This window comes from Phyllostomus discolor, chromosome 7 (genome assembly GCF_004126475.2).
Source record: "Phyllostomus discolor isolate MPI-MPIP mPhyDis1 chromosome 7, mPhyDis1.pri.v3, whole genome shotgun sequence".
In the NCBI taxonomy this organism is placed as follows: domain Eukaryota; kingdom Metazoa; phylum Chordata; class Mammalia; order Chiroptera; family Phyllostomidae; genus Phyllostomus; species Phyllostomus discolor.
This window is the reverse complement of record NC_040909.2, coordinates 23,099,392-23,120,564: the sequence shown is the minus strand read 5'-3', so window position 1 is coordinate 23,120,564 and position 21,173 is coordinate 23,099,392. Positions and strand designations below refer to the sequence as shown.

Genomic DNA, 21,173 nt, shown 5'->3' with positions numbered 1-21,173 from the left:
TCCAAAAAAATCTGCTGGATCACAAAATGAGCTATGAATTTAGACATTCTCTTATCAAGTCCCCTTATTTGACCAGAGTCACAGTTAAGAAAGTCACACTAGGAAACAGTTCAAATAGATTCTTCTCAAGAGCAAAGCCTCAGCTCAATATGATTAGACAGACTGATTTAAAAATATATATAACATGTATTATGCCTCAATCTTAGTGAGAAAAAGATATTCATACATCAAAATATATCTGGAGGGATAGATACAAATGCATTTTACCACTGAGATGATCACTTACAAGAGGATAACTGAGTGGCAGGGGAAGAGCAGAAAGGGAAAATTTTTTGTGCTCTTTATATCTGAATCATAGGAAAATGTGTTACCTGGTCAGAGCAAACGAGCATCAAAAGAGAAAAATATTCCTGTATCAAGCACTTGGCTAATCTTTTATTTTCAAGCCTAGATAATCTGTACTTAAGTCATTTTGTGTTTTGGGGGTCATTATGAGTAGCCATCACTTCCACAAACCTTGTGTTTCACAGGCAGCTGCAGGGCTCAACCAATACACTTATACATTTGTTTCAGTGTGAAAGCACATAATGAAAGAAAACCTCATAAGCAGGTGTTTCTGAAGAGGCTTCTGTACTACCAATATGATACACTCAATGCACAGAACCAGCTAGCAATCCACTGCATCTGTATTCAAAGAGCAAAATACTTAGCAATCAATATCATATTTACCGTGGCATTTTTTTTACCTGAAAAATTCCCACACCCTCTGACAGTTGTGACTAATAAAGACAGGCTTATTTTCCAACCCAAAACTTCAATCTGGGCTGCCCACCTATTTTAGTGAGAGCAGCAGCTGTAAAAACTTAGAGAAGTTAGTGATGTATAAACTGAATTGAGTATCTTTGGAACCAAACAAACGGAAGTGTCTTAAATCCCTGCTGGTGTACCTCCGTCACTGGCTGAGCTAGGGAGAGCTCTCCATATCTGGAGCAGGAAACAAAATACAGTGCCACAGAAAAGAACAATGTCAAGAACAGTTCTGGAAAGGAAAGGAGGCAAAGCGTGACAATAAATATGACAGTATTTCCATTTTAATGGAGAAAATGAAGATCCTGAAGGATAGATATCCAAGGATAACATAAACTTGAATTTAACATTTCCTATTTGGGGATTTACATTTTTAGCATTCACCTATGTTATAAATGCACACTTAAGCTACGGCTCAGAATAATCTCTATATGTTAAGCATATGCATATTTAATGCTGTTCTTTTAGAGTCCTAAAGTGCCTCACAAATATTTTACAATGACAGACCTTCGGGACTCACATGAAGTAAATATTACAAAGAACAGATTTTAGAGTACATCCTGTAGGCAACCCACTAGGATTTTTACATCACTGTTCTTTTATGCAACCAGAATAAAGAGACACATGAGCCAACATAAAATCATGGATGCAAATTAAGGGGATAACTTGATGCTATGCTTGCTTATGTTTTCTAATAATTGCTTAAATTAATACTTTTGGTTAGATGTAAATAATCTAATGTCTAAAACAGGTGAGTACTTAGATTTTTTTGCTATGATATTTCTACCAATTATGTTTCTTAAGGTATAACTGTCATGACTATTTCTCTTCTATTAATTATCTGTCATGCATTTTTCCTGTGGATCTACTTATCTATCATCTACCAGTCTATCTATGTATGTATCCATGGATCCATCTATCCTCCACTCACTCTTTGAATAAATTCACGTTGAATCTTTGAGATGTTTCTGTCTCTGTATGATGGTTACCTAGCAAATGAGATAAATATGATATCAGCTCCCAAATGAACCTTAATCTTTACCACAAAGGCTCCTTTGGACACCTCCAAGGGAACTTTCCTTCTCTTAATCTCACGCAGCACTTATTTTCAAAGGAATATATTTAAGCATTTAATTACAAAGTTCTTTACAGAATGATTTACCTACCCCACCCCATTTTTAAATAAATGAAGCAAACTATACAGATAGGGTTCCTGCTTGCTGAGAGCTTATTGTCTGATGTAGTGTTTTGGCAGCTAGATGTTTTACTAGTGGCAGACACAAGAGTTTTAAGGAGTGAATAATCAACTATGTCAATGCCACAAATACAAGAACGATTCCTCTCCTCCACCACCTCTTCCTCCTGATCTTTCCCATCCCCCTCCTTCTCCTTCTGCCTGTGGATTTTGTATTTCTAGTGTCTACCATAAGGTCAGGCACATAGTCAGTGCTCAATAAATGCCCAGTGAGTGATTCATGGGGTATCAGATTAATTGCCTTTCCCACCTCATATTCTCCATTTTATTTGTTAGTGCTACCCTTTTAACAGATGCTTTTGACAGAGTCCAAGGTATTAAATCATTCTCCTGGCTTCCCCTCCCTCCACCCACATATGTTCAAAACCTCAGGCCCCACCCCTGAACTACCAAATCAGAATCCACATTTTCACAGAATTTCCCTGGTGATTCATATGCACCCCAGAGTCTGAGATCACTTCTACAGCTCACATACACTTCACTTTCCTGACCCCCAACTGATACAACTTTTGAACCCAAACTAACACCACACACTAATTTTTTTTTAGGAAAACTGGTGTTTTTGAGAAATAGGAAGAACTAGAGTAGAGTCACATACTAGGATTTGATCTCCTCTCTCGGCCTTTTTTCTTTCCCCTTCTGTCCTTTGCTCCTTCTCCATAATGAAATGTGATTATATTTAACATTTAGCAGGACAGAGTCAAAGTTCTATGCTAATTTACATTTTTGGTGTTACAGAATATTAGCCACAGCTAACTGAAAGCACGAGAGCCACTCTCAGGGAATTGCCCGACTTTCTGCCTCTGTGCGCAACCTCCTCACTCATCCTTGTGCACCTCCTGGAAGGGGGGACTCAATATTTACTGACTATCGGATGCATGCGGGTGCATTTGGGCAGTTTAGTCCCTTAATTTTGATATTGACAGGAAATATGGCCATGGAAAAGGAAAGGAGAAATCAGGTTCACATCAGTCCCCAAGAGCACGTTCCCCAAAAGTTGTACCTCCCGGCAACATTTTGAAAGTTCATTATTGTCATACTACTGCTAAGAATATGAAGAAAAGAGGTTAGAGAAATAAAAAACAAAAGGGATAGTGTGAGACCCTAGGGAAAAACTGTCATGGTGTATAGCCACTTTTTAATGATTAGCTACCATTCTAAATATCCTGAGGCCTTTCTTACTGAAGCCCATTCTCAGCTTCTGTCTCTGGAATTTTAAAGCCACCCCTCAGGTAACAATCCTAAGACATATTTAGTCACTCTCATTTTATAGGACAAGACACAGCAGTGCCATTGTATCCAGCCTCTTGCTCATGATTATAGACACATTCGGGGTTTTCTTATTCCATGTAGCCTTATGTATTCTGTCTTCATGTCAAGTCTCCTATTGGGAACTCAGTCTGCACACCTCTTCTGGGTCTTCCCTTCCATCACAAGGGCTGGAAGCCTGAGGCTCACATATCTCTGCCAGCAGCACCCAGGTTAGATTCCACTAAGGAGAGGCATCCCATGGGGTTTGGACGAAAGTAACTGGGATTACTGGGTAGCCTGTATCTGCAACTTAGTGACTCTGTGAAAGCAAGCAAAAAAAGAGAGCCAGCAACAGCCTTCTCCGACCTTGGCTCACCCAACACCTAAAAGGTTTTCTAAGTATCTAAATCCTTATATAAAGACCTTTCTTGTTTGCATGCTTAAAATAGCTTCCATTTTCCTCACCAAGCCCTCCCTGAGAAAACTACACACAGCCTCCCACTACCGCCCCCAAGCTGCCATTCTGTCCTCTATGTGTTTTTTTCTATAATAGCACCCATGTCTGCAAATCGGTCTTTCTTTGTCCAACGTACCCTCTACACACTGAATTGTTTTGTGGCAGAGGTCCTAACATAACTTCTTTGTCATCACTATTCCTCTCACATAGAAGGTGCTTAATAAATAGTTATTACCTGAATGGAGCAAGTTCTTCTCCTCTACTCTAGTTCTTCCTATTTCTCACACCATTTCTTAACCTTTTTCCCTAAACCTCATCTACTTATTTCCTAACATTTGTTTCCTAAACATCACCTACTTACTTAGAGAATTGATTCCTGGGAAGAAATGCAGGCTCAGAATAGGGCCACTGGGATCGGAATTGTCCTGAGCACTGAAACTCCCACGTCTCACAAGGCCGAGGAGCAGGATGGGGGTACATTGGGAATTCAGGAAAAGCTGTCTCTGCTCTGAAAGCTACTAGCACATCCAGTGATACAGTATCCCTAGGTCAACAGAATAGCTTCTGTTGCTCTTCCTTAAAAGGCTGGTAAACTAAGGGATCCTAATGGTTTTATCAAATGTCCACTTGTTATATCACATCAAAGCTGAGATTCCACATCTGTTTTCCTTTCCCCCCAACAGAGCTTATTTTTACAGATGTTTTGTTCTTCCTGAGTCACATCCAAACCCAATGGATTATTCTCTGTGGAAGGACGATACTCAGAGACACCCACTTACATTTTCACATATTTTATTTTCCATGTGTATATGTTAAAATTTCCTTCAGCATTCTGCTTCACCCCATCTCAAATGGACAGGTGATTCCATACTCGTATCCTCAGCGGAGGACTATAATAGACAGTCTCTGACTGTCATTGTTTCAAAAAGGTCAGCTAGGGTGAGGTTGTTGGGTGGCAGAGTGGTTCGTCATTTTCTTGGCAAAGAAGTCAAGCAGTATGGCATGGCTAGGTGGGAGAGACCATGGACAACCTCACAGAGTTCGTGTGCCCAATGGAGAGCTTGCGTACTGGAAAGGACATGATAATCAGGTGGTGACCATCATAGGAATGGCTATGTGGATGAGTAACTTGATGACCAGAGGAAGTCTCCTACCAAAAGCTGGAGGAACAACCTGTGGGTTCTTGAACCTTAGCCGATCCTGAAACAGAATTAAATGGCATTTCCCTCCAGTGTGATGGAATGAGCTCTTGCGCCAGAAATAAAATCTACTGGCAGAAATAGAAAATTACGTTGCATACACCCTAAATTTGCAGACGAAGATTCACATAAGAGCTCAGGCTATCACTTACAGAGATGCTCTATGCCCTGATCCTGAGTCTGAAGCCACCCAAGCAAGGCTCTGCAACCATCCCCCTCAGCTGGAAGCAAGGAGTGGTGGGACCTATGGCTGGCTGCACCCTGACTAGCACAGGAAGGAAATAACCAACAGATACAGCAACAAAGGGTCTCTCCATTTAAATAGAACAAACGCCAACACAAGTCTGTCGCAATCCATTATAGAAAAGAAAAAGAATCAAGTCAAATTTTTGCAATCCATTAGTCAATGAACTTGCGCATTCAAAACAAAAAGGGTGTATAGGCTATGATACCTATCACTTAAATAGTGCTTGTTATATGCTGAGCCCTGTTCTAAGTGACTTAACCTACATACGCATTATCACACATCTATAAAGTAGGTTAATGATCAGCCCCATTTTACAGATGAAGATATCGAGGTTCATGGGGGTTGTGTGACCTACCCAAGGTCATGGTGATGATAAGTGCAGCTCTGAGATTCGAACCTCATCAGTGTAGCTAACGAATCCAGCTTGATCACCACACAACACTGCCTTTGCCCACAAAACCTCACATATTTGAATGGTATAACTGCCAAAGGGAGGGGTCATCAGGCCCACTCCCTTTATTTTAAAGACAAGGGAGGAGACAATAGCAAAGAAGGTAAAAAGATCCGCTCAGTGTCATATAATTCAGCATATTACTCATTTCTGTTTTATGACAAACAGTATTTAGTCAAATTAATCATTTTGCTTTTAATGCTTCTCAAAGGGCAAATCAGAAGTTTATAACCCAGCCTTTCACAGCCTTCCAGGAATTTTACTTCAGCTGCTCTAAAGCTCATGGGAGATGAGAGTGACGGGAAGCCAAGCGGTCCCCGAGGCCAGCCGAAGCACCTTGGTGATCGTCTCCAGGGGGACTGGGAAGCGAGCCTGTAACAGGAACCCACACAACAGAGGAGCAGACCAGGAACTCAGAGCAAGAGAACTCGGGGGCACTTCAGTGCGGTCATTTAAGAATCAGGGAATTACATTCTGAGCAATGCATTCTCTACTTTCACTGAAATACCTCGCATTAGAAATTCTTTCTACCTTGGAAATGTGATCTTTTCATGCTGCTCTATTTATACTCCATCGATTTCAAAATAAGATTCCCATGGGAAAATCTCTCCCCATGGGAAAATTTCCCTCCCCCTCTTCCCCCACAAAAAAAAGCAAAGCAACCATTGTGATTCTCCCTTGCCCTTAAGTAAGCACTGGCACATAAGGGTAATAGCTCATGGGAATGTCCACAGTACCCACGGTGAAGTTGTATTAAAGAATATAGGACCCACTGCTGTCTTCTGAAGGAGAATGATCTCATTTGGGTAAGATTTTTTAAAAATTCATCATGGGTACAAAATATTGCAATGAGAAATCTGTGTTATTTAGGCCACTGGGCCTTCGGTGCCCTCCCATCATAATCCTCTCTGCAACTTCTTGTGTCAACAGGTCCTGTCTGTCATTGATAAGCTCAGACCTATATTACCACAAGTGCTGAAAGCTGAATCAGATGGTATTACAAAAAAATGTCACTTACCGCTTTCTAACCTTTTCAACTCTTCTTTCTATTTCTATCCTAAGAACATGCTCACTGCTCACACAAAAAGATGTTGATGAATATGAGGAATCTGCCAACTTATAAAGGCGTGCTTAAGAATGGAAATAGAGGCAAGAAAGTAATTGAACTTGTGTTGAGAAGGCTGTTGACACAGGTTCCTCAAAACAGGGTAATTTAAGGAAGACAGCTTGAACGACGGTAGCCAAGAAGGAAAAGAAAACAACAGAAAACTCTTGCTACCAGAACCCTAAGTTGTTTTATGTTAAGGAGGCAAAAAGTGCTCTATACATGGAATGTGTCACTATTTGTGGTGATCAGTGTCTTCTTTATTAAATTAGATTAAGAAGTGACAGATTTTAAAACTAAAATAGAGGGTCCACACACAAAAAAACACATTCATGTTTTTAGACATCTAGCTGAATTCTACTGTTCCCTCTAACAAATTCATTCAATTTCAATTTCAATATATTCCAACAAAATAAGAAAAGTGTTAGTGGTACCCAAAAAGACACTAAAGGGGAAACATAAACTCATGATCAACCCATTCGATTGAATGTATTCTCATTTTCCCTTGAAGGAGCCGGGCTCCAGGGACCTTACATAACCAGGCGCACAACCAACCTCGCCGTGGTTTTCAGACAATCATGGAATGAAAAACATAGCAAAACAGAGGTAGTGACTGACTCACCTCTGGCCTCAAAGGTTTTCCAGCACTTACCTTTCTGGCATATGCAAATTTGACAGTGGAACTTACCGCATTAAAATTGGGGAAGAGGTTGACTGCGGCTGCAGTGTCCAGAGGAAAAGGAAGAAATGGTTTAATATCCAGCGATGGTTGCAGAGGGGGCGCTGGTGGACGGACCAGGGCTGGGAGAGCAGGGCTCTGGCATGTACCACCTGCAGAGAGGAGGGCAAAGGGAGCAATCAGGGGTATCCAGCACACTTAAAAAAACACACACATACAGAAAAACACCAAGGTCTCTTTTGAGATCAAAAGGCCAGTTTTGTGGGTCACAGGAAAAAATAAGACATGGAGTATACTGGCCTCAGTTGAGAAATGGCCAATGAGCACATTTGCCATTAGTCAGAAGAAGCTGGTTGAACTGCTTCTTTTCCTTGTTGGATTATAACTATCTGGTTATGTAAGTACCAGTTGACACATTGAACATTTCCTACGCCCCAAGCTATCCTTCTTTTCCTGCCTAGAGCTCTGGATTGGGTCAGCAGTAAATCCGCCACCAAAATCCCTCCCTTCAAAAGGAAAACCCTTCTACTGCATCCTTACCCCTCTCTGCACACTATCTTATGCTCAGAATAGACATCCAGTCTGACGGATTATTTTATAAAACTGCTCTTTTCCATCACATCCAAAACTCTGGCAGCAAGACAGCATGAACCTGGCATGGAAAGGCAACTTAACCGCAAATTCAGGAGGGTGTACCTTACTGCCTGGGCGACTGGAGGAGTAAAACCAGCAGACCCACCTACAAACACAGCAATCCCTGTACTGTTCAGGAAGCCATAGTTTTGAGCAGTCAGCGACTACCTGCCTTCCTCCTGGTCATGAGTAGGTGGACTTTAGAAGGTCACCAGCGAGCAAGCAGTGGAATATTATGCCAACAGACACCCCCTTTGTGTACAGTAGGCAGACAACCAGCTGCTTGCAACGGATCACACACCCCGGCCATGGAACTCCACTCAACTCAAAGGCTGGAAGGACGAAAGCCCATGTCAGCATTCCAGCTCCCATAGTTTGACAACATTCTAAAACGTCCATTTGCTGTTAATTAAAGGCTGTTGAATCCTAGGAAACTTAAAATATGCGAGCATTCTTCTAATCTGAGAGGCAAGCAACAGACTGGAACAACCTGCTGGTGAGAATCCAAAAAGTATTAGGAAAACAAAATGCAGTGGGATTTTTTTTCTTTCTCGCAGAAAAGAATTCTAAGAGACAGACCAGGGAAGGGAGAGGTTCATGCCTGTCCCACATACTCATCTATCATCTTGTTTGTAAAACAAAGTAGAGTGAGACCCCACCGAATTACTGTGAAGAATCTCACAATTAACTCTGCCAACTGCACACAGACCATCACTGGCCTCCATCAGTTACCTGAACACAAGGTAAACATTTTAAAAATGATTCCCCAGTGGTGACTCCACCGCTACTGGACCAGAGGATCTGCTAACAAGGTAACTTAATACCTATAACAGAAGCCTTCAGCACCAGATTTAATTAACCATACCAAAAAATCATCAGCTCTTCTGCTTCCAGGTATAAACTCAGCTGGAGCCAAATTAACAAAAACAGTATTTATCCCACTCCTCTAACTTCCCTCTTGAAATGTTTCTCAGCAACAGCAAGGATGACAATAGCAAGTTTGAATCAGCAAACCACTTAAAATAAAAAGTAGTGCAAGTCGGAAAGCAGAGGGCAGATGTTAAAACAAAGTTTAAAAGTAAGTTTTGGTTGAAATCAGTGGTATGGTTAATATGTCCTCAAGTAATGATAAGATTTTAGAAATTGTTTAAAATTATTTTTATTTGTGTCACATGAAAAATGTATTCTCTGTCTTATTTTATCCTAAAATCTCAGAAGTTAGGTAAAGGCTAACATAACATCATGAAGAGAAAAATAAGTTGTTTATTGCTTCAAGAAGCATTCCATCATTATAATTACAGAATGCAGTTTAGCAGGAAGATACTCAGTAGTTATTTCATTTAGAAAGCCCCCTCTGGTTTAGGAAGTTGAAAGAGATTAAGAGATTGCTCATTTATTTTTTCATCCAGCACAATGCCTGGCACAAAGAACAAATACGTATTGATTTGATTGTTAGGTAAAGTTGATTTCCACTTCCTCTCTTCCTCCAGGATATGAATTTCATTTATACTTCTATGTACAGTTTATGGCCCTTTCTCAATATTGCAACTGGAGTTTCCTTCCTGGGGACAAAAAAATCAAGAAAGAGTCATCAAACTTTGGGAAGCTGGAGAAACTATTTGAGTTCATCTCTTCCCACCTGTTTGATGAGTGAAATCTAAAAGATCATTGGAAAGGAAAGGACACTTGACTACCTATTCTTTGGCCATTTGTTATGCAAATACAGGTGTACTGGGTATTGTGTATGCTTCCCACAGTCCTCTTCAGGGCTCAGGGCAAATTCTCCCCACTGCTTGGAATGCTGGTCGCTGAGGCGTGACACCAGAGATGCTCTTTACAAATTGCCCTGGGCCAAAATGAACCCCCTTGCCCAAGGTCAAATTGCCTCCCAAGGGCAGGGGTTGGTGGTCCCATGCAATGACATTAATACAAAAGTTTAATGGCTTCTCTCTCTTGCCTTACAGCTGGCTGAACAATCCTGAAGCTGTATTTCAGCATTAAAGCTCCTCATAGGATTGATAATAATAGACTGGGGTTTCTTAAGATTACCACAGCTCAACTTCTCCTTCTGCCCAGTTCTGGATCCCTGACTCCTCACAGGTGTTCCCAAGAGCACACCCAATAAAGCCCAAGTCCATTTCCAGATGAACGTGACCAATGACTCCAGGGTATAACAACTCATTCGTCTGTCACTAACATTTCTGACTTTAAAATCTAGACATGTCTTGAAATATACAAATTGTACTGCTCTATATATGCTCAGCAGTGAGAATATTATTTGCAAATAGTGCAGAATCAAAAACAGAAAATACAACATTTTTCATCTATGAAGCAAATTAAAATATGCTTCTTGAGGAAATAGCTGTTTCATTCCTTCATTTCTTAATAGAAACTATTATATAAAATATGAATAAATGTTTATCACTACTTCCCTTATTATAAAATTATGGTGAAAGTAATAAACATCAAAATGCATAGAAAATTTGTAGCCATTTCTCTAAGTTAAACAAGTTATTTTGTTATTACTGCTTACGAATAATGTTGCTTCATCCATTAGCATGTCACATTTCTGGAAATACTGCTATTTTTAATTTGAGCATAGCATTTTGAATGCAATGCCAGTTCCATGGGGTGGGAACTGAAAGTGATATAAATTCATGCCCTTTGTATATAAAACTCTGCCTATATCTAATACCACAGCCTATGCATTTTAACAAGTTAAATTTTAACAAATTATTTTGATTTCAGAGCAACTGTATTTCTCCACACCACATTTATTATATGTCATTAAAATCAAATTAAAAACATTGAGTATAGAATAGTTATTATATACTGAGTAGGAATTAAATAATGAAAATAACATAAATGAGATAAAATGATCATTAAAGCTCACAAAACTCTCCCTTTTTGATGTTCCTTTCTATTCGTTTATATTTAGAAATTAGAATTGAACTACAGAGCAAACATTAAATATTACTTTGCTCTATTTACAAGATAGCTGTGTATTCATAAAAGCACAAAGTTATGAATTTGAAAAATATACTGGAGTAATCTATTTGTTAACAGAGTATTTGTTTATTGAGACCATGAGAAAGTGAGATACAATGGCTTCAGAGGTTTGGATTTCAATAAATTAAAATGTAAACTTGAAAGTGTTTAACAATTTATACAGAGAAGTAGGAATTCTAAGCCACTGGTTGTCAGCTAAAGCTTATTGTGTAAGAGATAATGCACATAAAGTGCCTAGTATAGGGTCCAGCCAATTGATGCTAAGTTAGGCATATCTTTTTAATGAACCTAATAAACTCCAAAGAAGCTGTTTAGGTTGGTCCAGACTCATATTCAAGCTGTCTGAAAGTAGTCAATCAAGGTAATTTTAAAAGAAACTTTAAGTCATTCACTTTATTTGGAATCCTGCACAAGGAGACTCTTTGCAATAAGAGGCTACTTTGTAAATCAGTCTTTTGAAATGTACTTTGGGAGTGTAATAGTGTCCTTTCCACAGCACAGCACTTTTGACCTTGCTTTCTGCACTTGATTCATTCAGAGTTCATCAAACAGTCACACCGTCACCGACTTCCTGTCTGACAGCTTAACCTACTGCTTAATCTTTCATTTTCAAAAATGACAAAACCAAAGTTCAAAATAATCAGGGGGTGCCACTGTTAAATATTCATGATGCCAGTGTGTGCTTTAGAACTGTGAATATAGAAGATAGATAGAATAATTTTACACACATATACATATCTCTATATATAAAAATAATTTTACATTTTTCCTTATGGGATAAATAATTTCTATAGTACATCCTTCCTTCATCATCAATTTTATATATCTATATAATTAATATATAAATATATTCTATGACATATAAAAGTAAATATATAAATATATATATTTATAAATAAATATATATAAATATATATTTATTTAAATAGCAAACTATCATTAAATGACAAAACTTCTCAGAGTATTTACACCTAACAGGAAAACATTAGAGCATTTATATAACATCAAGTCCTACGTAGTTACTTGCAAAGCAGCTAATTTCAGACACTTACTTGCAAAGCAGCCAATTTCACACATAGGAAGACTACTGACATCCAGGTCTGACTATTTCAGTTCAAACTTGCTGTGCCCACTGTAGGAGGGAAGGGAACACTAGGAGTTCTGGGGTCTATGTGAGAGTGGGGATGAGAACTTTAGATCTGATACTACAAATACAAAGTAGAAACGAAATGATGGACTAAGGACCATGAAGGCAAAACTTGCTTTGACACAAAATACGGGCCATAGGATACTGTAGTGAGTAAAACTGGCTAGCCAGGGTGGGTAGGAGTGACTGTAAAGAACATAGCCACATTTTATGAATCTATTCATTAACTGGTGTGAGGTAGGACTGCTCTCCCTTTAATTCCTTTACATATGCGATAACTCTGCCAGGTAACTGTTTGAATCCCCAATTTACAAACTCAAAGTCAAGCCTGTAGGAAGTAAAATATGTTGCCGAAAATCACATAGGTAATAAATGGCATTTAATGTCAACCTGAGTGAATGTAACAATTTTCAATACATTAATGCAAATAGCTTTTGTAAATTAAAACAGGAACAAAGAAACAATATAACAACAAAAAGAACACTCTACGAAGTCAGATTTGTCCTATTAAGCAAGCCGGCTCTCTTGAACTCAGAATATAATACATTAAAATCATAAACCTTGTGAGAAATTTTTAACATGATTCAAAAAAGAAAAGACACATTCATTCAAAAGGCGATAATAAAAGAATACTCTGTATTTATCACCAATATTTATCTACCATGGGAACACGCTGGCACCACCCTACGTTTGAGAAAGAATCCAGAAAGACACCCGTATCCTATCAAACACGATTCAAAGGCCCTCGACTTTACATCCTTTACCATCTACTGGACAAATGAGAAAAACAAATGTGTGTTCGCTGTGTTTCTTTCTGTGGCTGCCCCTCCAATGTGCAAGGTCGCTGGCTGGCCATTACAATGGGCAGTCTGTTGTTATGTCATACTCCTTGACTAGGAAACCATATGTTTCTCACCTTTCCGTACCCCTCAGTGATCTGAACTTCCATCCAGTTTCCATCCTTGTTTAAATGGCGTTCCCAACTGAATGATCAAACTAGAAATATACTTGGAGGTAAAACTTGAATTCTGTGTGAATTGGTCACAAGGTTTTTGTTTTCAGCTTTCCTCTCTGTTTTAGAGTGTTGATTCGCTTGCTAGGTTTTGAAAAGTTGATCCAGCAGTTTCTGCCTGAGGTGGAAGGGCCTCACCGGCTTACAGTGAGCTGCCTTGGCTGGTCAATCCCTGCGTTAACTAAAGGTCTCTCACCAAGGGCAGTTGGTCACATTAAGTCACACAGGGTGGTAACTGCTGCCTCACACACCCTGCACTTGACCAGAGAGAAGAAGGAGGTAAGAATGGAAGTACGAGTCAGGGCAACTGGAGTATCGTTCTGGAAACACTGATTTAAAACCATTTGCCAGAATCAACGGTCAGTGACTCGATCTTAACCCCCATGGGGAAAAAGAGAAAAAAAACACATGTCAGTGCTCCACATTTTCACTATCTAAATTCTTTATTTATTCATTTTATGTTGTGGTGTTGATATATATTTCAGTCACCGCAAAACTCATTTTGAAAGGCAGCTAAGAAAGTTAGACTAAGAGTGTTTGCTCCATGGCAGTCATTGAATGTTATGACCAAAATCAAAATATTGCTATCATCTAGTTGCCAATATCCTGAGTCAAGTCTTCACTAGGAGAAAAGTGAAGTCTCTTGCTTATTTAACCAAGCCTCAAGACAATTTCTGCTGCCTCGGAGACACTGGAGAAGTTTCTGTTAGGAATGCCAGAGTAAGGAGTTTTAGCCATTTAACCCTAAATATCCCTCTGTACTTCAGCCCTCTGTCAAATAGTGCAGAAATCAAGACAAGTACCTCCTCAGAGGAAGTGGAAAGATTTCGCCTGGAAGCATCCTCTCAAGTCTGCACCCGTGAACATAAAAATGTAACATTGCCCTCAAGAGGAATTTCCAATGATTTAATTATTTAATTAATCACATCAATTATAACTAATACAAAATGTGCTCTAGTGCTGAGCTGTCCAATATGGTAGTCATCAGCCACAGGTAGCTATTTTAAGATAGAATTGAGTACATTTTAAAATTCAGTTTCTGAGTCACACCAGCCATGTTTCAAACGCTCAATAGCCACATGTGGCTAGAAGCTACCATGTTAACACTGCAATTAAAAAAAAAAAGAAACATTTCTGTCATTGCAGAAACTCCTATTGGACACTGCAGCTCCAATGAAAAACCATCATCCTCGAATGACGAGTAATTTACAGATAAGGTGACTGATACAGTCTGCTTCAGAATGCAGTGCAGACAGGAGAGGAAGTCTTGCTCTCTCTGGGGTCCTTCACCTTTTGGGATTGAAGAGGAAAGCTTTCTTAGAGCCACACATGGATACCACCACACACTGCTGGGATCGTGCCAGAAAGGATCAGTCATTCATTCCTAGAAAAGACGATGGCCAATCTCCCAATCTCCATGAGCAACCAAGGACAATAATACTCAAAGGGCAACCTAATTTTAAAAACTGTCAATGCTGGAATCAATTAGTATTTTGATAAAAATGATACCACATCTTCAAATGAAGGATGCGAAAAGGGGTAGTCATGGAGCAAATGGACGTTTGTTGATACCTGATAATCCTTAACAGTGCTATCACAAAGCTCTGATTTCACCAAAGAGTGTCACAATCTAGTTTCTCTAATAGCTGCATGTTTAAATCTAGCTAATACAGGCAGTTAAACCTGCCTCGCTATGTCTGCCTCTCAGGGTAAGTCTGCCATAATATCTAGGCTTTAGTCACATCAGTCATTAAAGGGAAAAATGATCCTGATTTCTTGTTAGATGGTCTTGTTCTTCCGTGACCTCTGCCTTTTGATTGGGACTGGCCTGCATGACCATCTCTATGCCCGTGGAGCAGGGCATGCGGTTCCTCTACAACCTGATAAATATCTTCCTTTCCCATGTTTTCTCACCAATGATAACTGTGTTGTATTCTTTGCTTCATCTCTAAGCACTTGCCAATCTGGGCAGGCACTAAATGTGGTCTAAGGTATTCATAAAACATTTCCTAAGCTTAAGTGGTTGAGCATGGTTTTCCCAGTCCATTAAAGGTGTGTTAAAAGACACAAATTAGGGAATGCCTTCATTTGTTTCACTTAATTTGCCCTTATTGTGTAGATGGTAAGGCTATTGGTTGAGATAGAGAACACCATAAAAAGACCAGATCTAAGAGAAGAAGACAAGCTAAGTTTTTGACATAATGAGTTTGGTGCAAGTGGAAATGTGGCCATTGGATCAGTGGGACTAGAGCTTAGAAGACAGTTCTAGGCAGACTTCATTCAGAGTAAACACTGGAGGAGTCTTCTGGTAGGCAGTGACATCATGGATAGAAAAAAAGATTTCATTGGCAAAGTGCAGAACAAAGAGACCAGGGCCTAAGTCTTGAGGACCTGTAGCTGGTGATGAAGATTGAGAACTGGCAAAAGGGCACAAAGGGGATGGAGGGGATGGGGAGAATGTGATCACCCAGTGGAAAGAGGGACAGACTGTTCAGAAAAGGAAGGAGCATTCAACACTGTCTAAGGCTGCCTGCTGAGGGACCGAGTAGGGAAGGAACATCTGGTAGATGTAAAGTCTTGGAGATTTTGGGTGACTTTTATGAGCCATCTAAGTGCAGTCATTTAAGTTGATAACATCAAAGAGGAGCCACTTTTGAGAGGGATCAGGGATGGATCAGGGATTCGGAATAGAGACTAGGGGAGAAATTATTTTGAAAAACTTGACTGGGAAGGAAAAGTAGAGTAAGTCACCATAGATATGGGTAAATACGTTTTGAAGGCATGGAAAGGAACTGATTCAATCCAGGATATCAAATATAACTCATTTCTGCAATGCTAAATTTCAATGCGCAATTGAGCCCAGAAAATGTGAACCCATGACAGTATAATAAGTATTGTAATTTGTATTTATCTCAGTACATCCATCCTCACATATTCTCTAAATCTACATCAAAGTGTGGCAAATAACCAATTATCTATTCCTGGTTCAGGATGCAGCTTAAATCGAATGTCCTCTAGGTAGCATCTTCTAGGCATCACTGCAGAAGGATCACTCTATTGGTACCCTAATTTCTCTGCCATCTGAACATTAACTGCTGGACTTAGAGCATCCATATAAGGATGCTGGGTCTTGACAAGTATGTCTATTGCATTCCTCCTCAACTTCAATGTATTAGGAAGTTCTTGATACCTACTGAGTGGTTTAGATGGATGAATGAATAGTTGGATCAGCAAACAAATGACTGAATTAAAGTAAATTATAGCCTTCTGGGATATTGTACCCTCTCTTTTATTATGCCAGATTAACAATTTTTGTCCATTCAGAAACTAGCAAGTTCCTTGAAGAACTAGAAAAGAAACTGGTACTAAATAATCAGAGAGTTCACTGGAGTACATTGAAAAAAGGTGAGACACAACTTATCATAGATTTTGAGTTCAATTAAGCTTCCATTGTTGACTTTTTCCTTAAAAACAAAACAACAAATGATCCATATATACAACACTCTAGTCTTCTATATGAAAATTTTATTAACATTTTTCTCTATATATGTTACTTAAACATGGATTCATTTTTAGGCGTAAATTTACTCTATCTTTGTAGGCACTCCCTTTCCCTTATGGGCATAAAAGCAATGCTGTTTCAGCCCCCAGTGCTGTGCTGGGTGCTCTGTGAAATGTATCTTCTTCAACCTTCTATAGCCTCACGAATAAGGACATCGAGTAATGGTGACGGTGAGACAATTGCTCAAGGCCATACACTTAGTAAGTTGTCAATAACAGGTGGTAGAGAAAAATGATTCTATAAACATAAAGCTTTAATTAAACTTTGCCAAAGCAAATCAAAACAATGTAGACTAAGGTGACTCTTTAAGCAATTTTGCCTTTCTGGCCTTCACTGAGGCTTATAATACTGTATATATAGTCATGATTACGCATATATTGTGTCTACCAGACACCATAAACCTATAGACTCAATATTGCCCCCCAAAAAATTAATATGGAGGAACCTAATCCCCAATGTGATAGTATTCAGGTGAAGTCTCTGGGAGTTGAATAAGTCCTAAGGGCAGAGCCCTCACGAATAGGATTAGCAGTACCCCTAACTAAAGCCCCTCCTGGGGACCTGGCCTGCAACCCAGGCATGTGCCCTGACTGGAAATCAAACTAGTGACCTTTTGGTTCACAGGCCAGCACTGAATCCGCTGAGCCACACCAGGCAGGGTTAAAAAGGCTCCAGAGAGATCCCTTATCCCTTCCATCAAGTTAGGGGGCCATCAGTGAATCAGAAAGTGGGTTCTTACTGGACACCATATTTGCTGACACCTTGATCTTAGGCTTCCAAATCTCTGAAACTATGAGAAATTAGTGCCTGTTTATTATAAGCCACCTAGACTACAATATTCTGTTATAGCAGTCCAAATAGACTAATATGTATAGAAACAAATATGTTCACCAACAAGTATCAGATTTTTAATCTATTTGAATTAACTTAATTTTGGTTCAGCTCTACCTTTCACTTTGTCTACATGATACAGAAGAGCATAATTAATTTTATTGAACTTAGTGGTAATATCTACTAGAGCAGAGGTGCCAAACTCATTTTCACTGGGGGCCACGTCAGCCTCACTGTTGCCTTTAAAGGGTCAAATGTAATTTTAACTCCTTAACAGTTAAGGAGCAGTTATATTTATACAGTCCTAAAATTATTTTGGACCTAGAGCTTTTGTTTGGTTGTGAGTGTTTTCATTCAATGTTTCACTATACTTTTTTTCCTACATTTCGATTGAGCGTTCTTTCAAAACCATGGCACAAAATTCCTAGAAAATGCCGCTGGAGTTAGCACTGGGTGACATTTAGAAACAGTCATGGAGAAAGAGATTATGTCTCTGTCAACATCATCAAATTAAACACAATGTATTGAGAACAGCAAAGATCACATTTTTTGCTATCTAGGAGGGACTATACTTAGCACATCCTATTTGAAGCATCCATTAGCTTCCAAGGTTTAGGAACTGTTAGTTCTGGTTTCCACTTTGGTGAACATCCTTACAAACTCTGCAACAGCAAAAAGAAACTCTGATTTCAGTTTCCTCAGGAACATTCCCTGCGGAGCTGACATGTGCTCTGTTTGGTCTCAGCCTGCATGGGGTTGTTTCTTCTGGCAGGTTTTGCTTAGAACAAACCTAACTCTGTATTTTCTCTTAATTCTGAAACATTTGGTCCTCAGAAAAGATGGAAAACCACTTACTAATGGAATTGTAGTAATTGTGGTATCCTCACAATGACTGGCTTTAAATGGAAGAGAAATAAAACGCTTGTAAGTGATTGCAAGCAGGAAGATTCACACAACCGTATTTCATTTTCAGAAGGAGTCCTGTCGCTTTGAGCACTGACTGACTCTATTCTAGGCCTGTGCTAGATGGGTTTACATACATTATTTATGTAAACAATGAAGAGATCCTTGTTCTCATTTCATTGGTGAAGAAATGGAGGCTTAGTGAGATCGTTTTACTGAAGATAAACCACCTTGTTAAATGGTAGAGCCAAGAAAAATTAGAAGCCAGAGCCCATATTCTTTGATTATATTATATCCTTCTCCCTCTCAAGTACCTACTAAGCTGTGAGTCCCACCAATTTAAAAGAGTAATTGATGGAAGCAAAAATTGCCTCTGAGGAAAAAAACCCCTAAATTTTCACATTCAAATAGCCAGCAAGCAGCAGACACAGGATTCACAAGCCCGGGGTGGGGTGTGGGGGGGAACAAGCAAACAGAAATTGTTTATAGCCTCAGGGAGGAGAAAGTCATCACACCAAGGTTATGCAGCCATCACCAAGATGCCACACACAAATGATATGGGACATCTATATTGGGATAAATTAAAAGACATCATAAAACAGTGCAGTTAAACAGAGCATTAAAGCTAACCTAGAATGAAAGGGAAGCAGATAAACAGTGGGAGCTGTCACTCCTGGGAGCCCTGTTGGTAGAGATGATGAGCATTCAAGTTTAAATCTGGTGAGAAGGTTAAATCTGGAGAGACCCTGAGCTCAGAATACCAGGCGTTGACCGAAGTCCAAGACAAGAGACCAAGGTAACAAGAGAACACAGGTCCTGGTTGCCATCATCAAGCTCTCACCTTCCTGTGAATTGTAGCCTAAGACAGACAGTTTTTCACCTCATGTGAGGCATATACATATCTTGACTTGTGCTACTAATTCTCAACTCATACTGAGCCAGGATTAACTGGCTGATGTAGGAAAGCCAGAGAAATTGTCTCTGATTTTTCATTAAATGCAAGTTTACAAGGAACTCATCTTCTTATTATTGCTTAGAATTTGGGTGTTCAGAATAGCACAGGCCTAAATGAATTTCTAAGAAATAATTTTCATTTAGCAATAAGAGTAAAATATTCCAGTAATAAAATTGTACTATGCTGGCATGTGGTGAACCATATAAACCGAATTACTCAAAGCAGTCCCAATTTCAAAAAAAAACGATAACCACTAAAATAATAATTATAACCTCAATTATATATATATTATTTTAATTTTCACAAAAATCCCATTAGTTCTTGAAAATTTAGTTTTTTAGCAGTGGGAAAAAGATGTATGAGAATAAGTACTGTATGGCAGCTAATTCAAAGTAGGGATGCAAACATAGTTGACTAATTTCAATACTTTATTCTTTGAAAAATCAGATTCTATCCGTCATCTCCACAAACCAAGGAGGACAGAAATCCATGATACCGCTTTCCATTCTAGTACTCAGGACATGTGTTAGCAATCAGCCCTATGTCTCGTTGGCCTCCGAATCCTTCTAATACAACACACCAGTATCTAATCCAGTTGATTGGAACTCGCTATCCCCAACACAGAGGATCAAAACGTGGCAACAGCAGGACATCCTGAACTTTACGCACATGCTCATCAATCAGTTTAGGAGACAGAGAATTCCTTTGTAACCAATGGAAGATGGATAGTGAAATAATCTTCATGGTTTTCTTATACTAAGCCATTTGGCAAAGTGCTCAGCATTCCTCTGGTTAGAATCTGGGGAGGAGACCAAGAAGAGCATTGGACTTTTCCGACAAGCTCACCCCACCGATAGGGTAACTGGAGGCTGGCATTTCCTCCTCAGTGAGTGGGTGACTGCCATCCTTTGGCTTTGTGCAACAGTGGGTGTTGACATAGTCAACATATTTCCTGAGGCCCCTCATGACTCAGATGTACTGAACACATCTTGAGAATATAGAGCTCCTTCATTGTTATTCTTCCTTATTGATCTATTTTAAGATAGTAGAAATTCTGTGGATTGACCCGATCAGTGTACGCCCCTACAATTCTGTGGAAAAAAACGGCTACTCATCCTAAAAAGAAACCTGAGAAGGGGCTCTGCTCACAGGCCCCAGGAATTGGAGTTACTCCTTCCAAATTCATGGGCCTATTTGCCTTATATTGTAAAGATTACTTTGTGCTTTTGAAGAACATTAATCCCAAAGGAAGAATAAAACGGAATGAGTCAAATTGCTTTGAACAGGAATGCCTGCTGAGAGAGGAGAGAAATTCTGTGAGAAATGTCTCTTCTGAAATTGGCCCCACATTTTCCTGAATGATTCCGATCGGTCCTGCATATCATTTTCAAAAGTCATTATGCCTTCTAAGTACTAACTATCTGTCTCCCATGTTATCAATGTCATCATGACCCTTTTTTGCCTATTCTTAATATTTAGTGCCCTCCTCATCTAACTAAGGTAAGGAAAATACTTCTTTTTAATTTTTTTAAAAATTTGTGTCATTTACTTAACACCTCTGTGCCCTTCAAGCCTTGGCTGAAATGCCTCCCCCTGTCCATTTAGCACCATAATCAACTTTCTCTCTTGTAAATTTCCACAGACTATTTTAAGTGGTTTTGAGAACAGGC

At 39.3% G+C, this 21,173-nt stretch overlaps 1 protein-coding gene across 4 annotated transcripts in view; it reads right to left on the bottom strand.

Moving 5' to 3' along the window:
• The window catches only part of ZNF385D (zinc finger protein 385D), a 759,183-nt gene that overhangs the window by 204,080 nt on the left and 533,930 nt on the right, over positions 1-21,173 (bottom strand). For all 4 annotated transcript variants that reach the window (XM_036030594.1, XM_036030592.1, XM_028518327.2 and 1 more), the window contains one exon: positions 7,461-7,603. In XM_036030594.1, the coding sequence (XP_035886487.1) occupies positions 7,461-7,603 (143 nt within the window). The remainder of the gene's footprint in view (positions 1-7,460; positions 7,604-21,173) is intronic.